This window comes from Sitophilus oryzae, unplaced genomic scaffold (assembly GCF_002938485.1).
Source record: "Sitophilus oryzae breed Bouriz unplaced genomic scaffold, Soryzae_2.0 scaffold_227_pilon_pilon, whole genome shotgun sequence".
NCBI lineage: Eukaryota > Metazoa > Arthropoda > Insecta > Coleoptera > Curculionidae > Sitophilus > Sitophilus oryzae.
In genome coordinates, this window is record NW_022146782.1 from 3751519 (window position 1) to 3759959 (window position 8441).

The 8441-nt window shown below is 29.6% G+C and overlaps 1 protein-coding gene across 1 annotated transcript; it reads left to right on the top strand.

Annotated features, from left to right (window-relative positions):
* The first annotated feature begins 2164 nt into the window (after window positions 1-2164).
* LOC115884292 lies at window positions 2165-7882 on the top strand. The gene is made up of 7 exons (XM_030902832.1): window positions 2165-2303; window positions 2368-2620; window positions 5445-5560; window positions 5621-5734; window positions 5788-5937; window positions 6272-6310; window positions 7565-7882. The coding sequence occupies exons 1-7, from the start codon at window positions 2231-2233 to the stop codon at window positions 7702-7704; spliced, it is 885 nt and encodes a 294-aa protein (XP_030758692.1). The 5' UTR covers window positions 2165-2230; the 3' UTR covers window positions 7705-7882.
* The last annotated feature ends 559 nt before the right edge of the window (window positions 7883-8441 follow it).

Below are 8441 nucleotides of genomic sequence, written 5' to 3' on the forward strand. Positions count from 1 at the left end.
TAACGGAAGCTTCAACCATCGACGAAATGTTAACTGGAGCAGACCTATAGTAAATGCAATAAAAATTGAGATGCACGTCATCAAAATAGTATATGACGAATGTATGTGGCAATGTTACAAATTACCTATAACAGATGCGAAAGAACACCGAATTAGGCGTTCAGGTTTCTGTGACCTTCAGAAAGAGTTCATAGACAATCCGCATCAATGTATAGTTTCGGTTATTATTTGTTTGAGTGAAAATAATCTGCACCAATATGTTATCGAGGCATACAAAAAGGTCCACAGACTTCGAGACATACGAAAAATCAAGTCCATTTAGCGTGTGTCGCAATTTTCACACCTTAAAAAAATAGTTTTTTATAGCTATAGCAACTGCAGCGACTATGAAAAAAGCTGTGTGATTTTCATAGAAAATAAGGGCACCTGTAAATCATTTGAGAATGTTATAAATCGCTAAAAGAGGTTTCAAATCTCTTGGATTTCTATTAATATTAAATAAATTTTATTAAAAATTGAACTAAAATTGTTAGTATCATTAAAAACAATTCAAATTCAAAAATTGTATCAGTCAAATTCCCTCATTTAAGGTGAATATTAAAGTAAATATAAGTACAGCTAATTCTAAGCTCTACTTATCTTTAAGAAAAATTTAAATCATTGTTGCAATTGGGCCTTAATGCCATTTCGAATGAACAATAGTATTAATAATGTACATTATAATAATAATAAATTTTATATCATAGTGTGTATTAAAACTACTAAAACACTTTTAAATTGGTATTATATTAACCACTTTTGTTTTTTAATCCAAATAAAAGTTACCAATTTTCTCAATCAAAATATCTGTGGTCCTGAAAAGGACCTTCGTTTTCCCATGTTCGTCAAGGTAGGTAATGGGTAAACGGTAAAAAAACAGGATAATGAAATTTAAAAAATTACAAAAATTGTTCAAAAGTGCCTCCCCTCTTGCATTAAACAATAACCCAAACGATCAAAAAATCCCCTCCTCACATTGGATAACATATCAGGGGTGACAGTGTCAAAGGCATTAAATATTTTCTGCCTTAACTGCTCCAAGTTTTGAATTTCTTCATGGCCGTAAATTTTAGATTTTATGTACCCCCATAAAAAGAAATCATTCACCGAGAAGTCAGGTGAAATTAAACGTCAGCCTAAACAAAACTGTCATTTTTGAAAACTTGTCAAAATTTGGACACACGCTAAATGGACTTGATTTTCCTATGTCTCGAAGTCTGTGGACTTTTCTGTATAATCTCACAGTAATTTAATAGATTGCTCGTCATATTATATCAGCTCGTAGGAGATTAGGAAAAAAAAAGATATTTATAGTATAAAAAATTAATTTATTTAACAAAATTTAATTAAAGATGTGACAAAATAGTTAAATTTCTATTGGTTCTATCGGACTTTTTTCGACTATATAAATCTTTATTTTTGGTAAACTTTAATGCATAAAATATTTTCAATCCAATAAATAATTTAATGATGTAAATAAGAGGAAATTTCTCACATGGGTGGTCAAATTTTATAGTTTTCATTATATCAAACAGCCTCTGAATGTTTTCTTCGGTGCAAAACTCATCGCCGAGCGGTTTCCGATGCAGTCGCTTTCTTTCGCATCCGTTATAGGTAATTTGTCGCAATGTTGCCAGGGCTACTTTTTTTACTTCGAATTTTGGCAAGTGTCAAACCGCGAAATGGCAGTATAATATTAAATCTGAAAATGACATATATACAGGGTGGTCCGAACTGTACTCCGGAAATTTCGGCAGCAGATAAAAATAAGCAAAAAAGTTGGTATAGATGTATGTCCTAAAATGCTTAGTTTCGGAGTTACAGGGTGTAGAAGTTTCATTTCTATTTCGATTTTTTCAAATAATTTCTGAATTGACGTCATAATTTGGATGAAAATTGGTTTCTGGAAGCTTTTTGACATGGGAAATTTGGTTTCCTGGCATCAAAATATACCACCCCTAAAAATATTTGCACTTATTTAAGACTTGCCCTGTATAATTGGGTCAATGGACGCTTGTTAATAGCATTTGTTCTGGTAACTCCACTATACATTCACTCGACGGTCTCATTCAATCTGCGTCTTATTCGTACACCGGTACTACAGCAGAAAATATGAATATTTTAAAGAAAGGCATAGCTAAAGTGCCGGTACCACCAAACCGTGCCAGTGTGTTAACACCATCGCTCAAAGATGACGGTCAAGGTGTTGTTCGTCTCTTCCGTACTCTCAACGTTCTATTTTTTCAACCAAATCCACCCAATAAGTACTATAAATATTAGAAATAAAATGTAATCAAAAATAATTTTATTTTTTTCGTTTTTTTCTAGGGGGTGAAAATTGTGACTTGTACGGTACATTGCTGTATGAAGATATGGGGTGTAAGGCTTCGTATGACAACTCGGTATATTACAGCCAGACATTGGGAAGGTGTCCGTCCAAGTTTGATTGCTTGGGCTTGAAAAAATCGAGTGAAAATTGTTTTTTGAGGGGAAAAGCTTATAAGCTGAACGAGATGGTGGATTCTAGAGTGACTGCCGGATTATGTGATCTTGGATGTTACTGTCAACAAAATGATGATACGTGAGTATTAATATTATCTTAAGCTAAGGGATGGAAATCATTAGTACTACACTATATTCCCGGATTGTCTTTGCAAGAGGATTTTTTTTTATTATTGACATTTTGAAAAAAATGCATTCTTCATAAAAAAAATTGGGGGAATGTTTAGCCAGTGTGTTTTACTAAACAGTGTACAAATTCTAGAACGTGTTTTTTTCCAAAAAATATAGATTTTCAGAAAATGAGAACATTTTTTGATCAATAGTTAATATCAAATAAACTTTTAGTAACGTGATTAAGCTTGACCGGCACAGTGTTGCCCACTTTTACATATTTTATTTCAATTAAAATATTTTAGAAAACAAAAATAAATTAGTTATAAATATACAGGGTGTTTCAAAACAAATGCGAAAATCTTCAGGGGGCGATTCCTTGTTCAAAATAAAGGGTAGTTTGCTTCATAAACGTTGGGTCAAAAGTCAACCATTAGGGAGATATCGCGGTACAAAGATGGCGGAAAAATAATGTTTTTATTTTTTATCTTGAAAACAAAAAGAGATAGACTAATGAAATTTTATGGAAGCATTACTGTTATGAAAACACACTTTCTGGTAATTTTTTCACTTTTTTAAAATGAGTGGAAGGGGTTGAAATAAACTACCCCTATCATTCTTGTTAACGAAATTTAAAGAAAAATCTTATCAAACACATGCAAAAAAATTAATTTGGATAGTTTAGTTTGTTTAGAAACTTTTTTATCTCTTGTATTTTTTGATAAAACTCACCGATTTGAAATTAAAAAATAAAATGTAAAGCATTACATGTCAGGACAAAAAACATTTTCTGATAAAGAATCTAGTGGGCTGCTGTAATTTTTTTAGGAAAAAATCTAGTCGGCCGCTGTTACTTTTTAGGATGTTTCTAATATTATTTTATTTGACATTACTCTACTGCAATAGGTTATTATCTAGATGATTATTATTATCGTTATTATCACTAGATTCTTAATCTAAATTTTTTTTTTGTCCTGACATGTAATACTTTACATTTTATTTTTTAATTTCAAATCGGTGAGTTTTATCAAAAAAACACAAGAGATAAAAAAGTTTCTAAACAAACTAAATTATCCAAATTAATTTTTTTGCATGTGTTTGATAAGATTTTTCTTTAAATTTCGTTAACAAGAATGATAGGGGTAGTTTATTTCAACCCCTTCCACTCATTTTAAAAAAGTGAAAAAATTACCAGAAAGTGTGTTTTCATAACAGTAATGCTTCCATAAAATTTCATTAGTCTATCTCTTTTTGTTTTCAAGATAAAAAATAAAAACATTAATTTTCCGCCATCTTTGTACCGCGATATCTCCCTAATGGTTGACTTTTGACCCAACGTTTATAAAGCAAACTACCCTTTATTTTGAACAAGGAATCACCCCCTAAAGTTTTTTGCATTTGTTTTGAAACACCCTGTATAAACAGCTATTTTTACATCAACAAAGCTGAATTCCTTAACAGTACTTAAGAGACATAAAGGGTCATTACTACCGCTTTCTTGTTCAAAATATAATAAAGTTGCGATTACTTTTTTACGGCTATTAAGCTATCTTGTACACTTCGCACTAAAAGAGATTTAAAAAAAACAACGTTCGACTGCAAGGTCTGCTAATGAAAATTTTTTAGCTTAAAATATCACAACACAATTCATTTGTGTTGTGATATCAGTAATCAGTATGCATTCTTATAAGGGACACCTTGTATAAGATGTCAAATTTCGAAACAAGTAAAACTCTCGTGATTTCTTCTGTACCTATCCAGGAAAAAAAACCTGGAAAGATTTATTTTAGTGCGTTAAGCACCTTTCCAAGTTTCGGCCGGCGTCAAAGCAATATAAAAAGAACGATAAGGATCCCGAAGTGAAGTTTTTTGCCCAGTTTTTATCGCACTCTTAATATCCAGAAGTTAACAGTCCCTCAAACTGCAATAAATATACCTCGAGTTTTAGAAAAGTGATTTATTTGTACGTTAGGTTGTGTTATAAGGATGAGCAAAACGTTGAAGGTTGAAAGAAAGATTTTTGGAGTTAAAAAACATTTGGATAAACTTAAGTATATTTGATACCAATTAAACTTTTTGTTACGTAATCGAGGCCGCGATTTTTAAATTCATTGTTGCCAACTGACTGACTAATTGGAATTTAAATTTCACGCTGGGTATTCAGGTGGTAGCTCTGCTGTAGAAAAGGTCAAGTTGCCACTATAATAAATAAATAAATTTATTTCCTGACATTGTCATTCATTTTGACACTTTTATACTCTTTTGCACTCATAAATTTTTTAGAATTTTTTGAAGTGGTGGAAAAATATGAAAAAAACTCATTTTTTTCTGAAATCGTTTTTTTTCTAAAATCTTCTAAGGCTCGTTTTTTTATAAAAATCTTAAAAAAATGATTTAAATTTTCTAAATCGGCCTTTCGTTTAGGAATCATAATCATATTATTTTTTCATGTCTTAGACTTCTGAATTAGAAAAAAAGTCATTATTAATTAGTTTTGAACTTTACTATAAAAATAAAATTGAAAAAACAGATTTTTTTTGAAAATCTCGAAAACCGTTTGAGTTAAAGAGCTTTTTTTTGATTCCACACCAAATCGATCCCTTGAGTGCGAGCCAAAAAAGCCGCGGGGGCAGATTTCAAATATATTCCTTTATATGAGAAATGTCATCGCTCGTTATTTCCCAGCCAACTGGACCCCGTTTTTTTTTCGATCATACAATATTAATCAATGATTTCGAATAGACCAGAATAAGCAGTTTTTTTTTTAATTTTGATTATTTTTATCAATATAGAACCAACTTTAAGTGCGCCACTGTTGACTGTCCAGAATGGGGTGTAAAAGAACCATATCCAGGCTGTTACAGAAAATATTCGTTGGATGACTGTTGCTCGATAAGAGAAATGTGTGGTAAGTATTGGGACACCCTGTATAACTTAAATTCATCAATTTCCGTTCATTTATTTACAGCACCTTACGAGAATTCAACTACATGCGTGTACGATGGCAAAGTATACAAAGAAGGTGAAAATTTTTTGCCGAAAAATTCATGTTGGAGATGTGTCTGTCAGGAAGGATTCAGAGGTAAAAATTTTGATTCAAAAGTTCATTTAATTAATTTGTTAATATTTTTAAAGGAAAATTAGAAAAACCTTTCTGTAGAAGACGATCTTGCGGTGTTCAAATCAAAAACCAGGAAAAACTCCAAGAAAGATGTGCTCCACTTTACTACAAAAGAAAATACCGAGAAAATGATCCACTTTGTTGTCCAACAAGTTGGATTTGCAGTAAGTATCATCAAATTTTTATTATTTAACAATACTGATTGTGTTTAGTTCTCAGAGAAATAAGTAAACCTAGAGGAATTCAAAATATGAATTTTCTATCTTGGCATCAGTCATGTAATAGGATATTATTAATTTATTATGTCAGAAACGACTCCGGAGTATCTACTTCGAGTAAAGTTTTGTGTCTAGCCCCCCCCCCTTCCCGAATCCGGGATCCGCCCCTGACTACAACCCAAAATATTATTTATATGTTTGAGCTTCTCTATGTGTTTCATTCTTTCTCTAGAGTTTTTTTTTGTTTGTGTATCTAAAATAATAAATGGTTTCTTTTTAGGCGAGGGCAATGAGAAATTAACTGGCAGACCCAGAACAGGTAATAATGAAAAAAATACATATACACTGTTTATAATTTAAATTTAATTATCATACAACTTGTGTATTACATCATGTTGGTGATGATTTCACGGAAATTTCTTAGAGGAAGACAAAGAGAATATAAATAAAATTAAACGTTAACAAGACATTTAAAAATAATAATATACTAGAAGATTAATTTCTAAGTCTAGCTTCATCCAGGAATAGTACAAAAACAAATAAGAAAATTTATATATTGTGTTTTTGAGTAAAAACTACTGAATCTAGAATAATTAGATATAGGTTTTTTTTTTGGAAAAATAATGATATAAAATATATATTTTTGAACACAAATTTTGAACTCAAATTAAATATTTTTCAAAATTATAAATAAATATTTTCTTTATTTTTATTTTTTGGAAGTTAGCTTGTATGTTAATATAAAGAAAGAGTAATAAACATAATTAAACTCAAAATGCAATATTAATTCTACTTTTACTATGACATTATTTTTCATTTAATCAAAGAATAAAAATATTGAAAATTTCATTAGAGGTGACATCTATCCGATTTTTCCTGTATTTTCCTTTGAAGTTATAAAAATTTCTATTATATTTGCGTTTTTAAGAAAAAAAAAATAATTACATACTACAAGAATTTTGAGTTATAACTTGTACCCTTTTTGTACGAACTGAGTTATAAATTGTACGATTTTTTTTTCTCATACAGTTTTAATCATCTGCTGATGATGCTAATATGATTGTCAAATCGTGTATATATAATAACCAATGTATTAAAAAAAGTGTCTATTTACATGTTTACAACTAACTACTATATGGTAGAAAAAACTGCGTCAGAGGTGGCTTTGAAATGACAATCAGTGTTTTACATAATAGAAAATGCCAGTTATCTTTATTTCCAAATCAATCTATACCTCCGTTATTTTTATCTTAAGGTATTATATTATATATGTTATGTCGGCATTACATATATTTTATATGTAATGTTGACATTACATATATTTTATATGTAATATATATATTTTATATGTAATGTCGTCATTACATACATGCATTTTTTTACAAATAATTATATGTAACGGTTGCATTATATTTTATATTGTTATAAAATATATGCAATGCAAACATTACATATAAATATTTGTAATGTCAAAATTGCATGTTTGTAATTATGACATTACATATAAAATATATGTAATGTCGAGACAACTCGAGAGTTGAATCCCTGTAATTTTTACCTTCCTTTTTTTTAGACAAAATGTGTCTTTTTGGACAAAGACTTGTCAGAGTGGGACAGAAATTTGAGAAAACCATAGAAAGTCCGAGAAGTATGAACGTCACCTGTGAATGCAAAGTTCCTCCTCTACTGACATGCGTAACTTACGTAATATAAGTAGGTATAGTTCGTCCAGCGAGACAGAAATGTCAAAAAATGACAGTTACTAAAAATATCACTATCAAGGCTGTCTCTCTGGTTGGACGAATTTTTTAAATTATTATTTATATAGATTTTAAGACTGACGATTGTTATAATCTTTATTTATTGAAATAAAAATAGTCTGAAAAAAAAATCCTATTCCTTTCTTTTTAATTGAAATGTATAATACACAGGGTGTTTATATGCAGTCATTCTATTACCACTCCTGCTTCAATTATTATATAAATTTCTGAATCCCTGCGCATTCGCCACTTTACAAAATATTCAAGATATTATTTGAAAATAACACAAAAAATAAATAAAATAGACTTTATTTTCTTTCCAATATACAAATTATTGTTCAACAAATTTCAGGAAAAAAATAGGAGGTAATGTACAAGTACAAGTTTGTTTACATACGTTTCCATACAAAACGATCGATTCATTATATACAGTAAACATTTTTATTTTATTCGCTAAACAGAAAAAAATAAATAACTACGCTTCTAATAAAACTAAGAAGTAGAACAAAAAAAGTTATTTTACAAGTAGACTTTTTAGCAAAACAAAATAAATAATATTATATATTATTTTATTTCTTGTTAATATATTTAATTCAGGAAATATTCTTTCTTGATTTGTACACACAACTAGAAATAATTAAGATCGAAAAAAATAGCGTCACGGTAGCTTTTAAGCAAGTAAATTTTAAA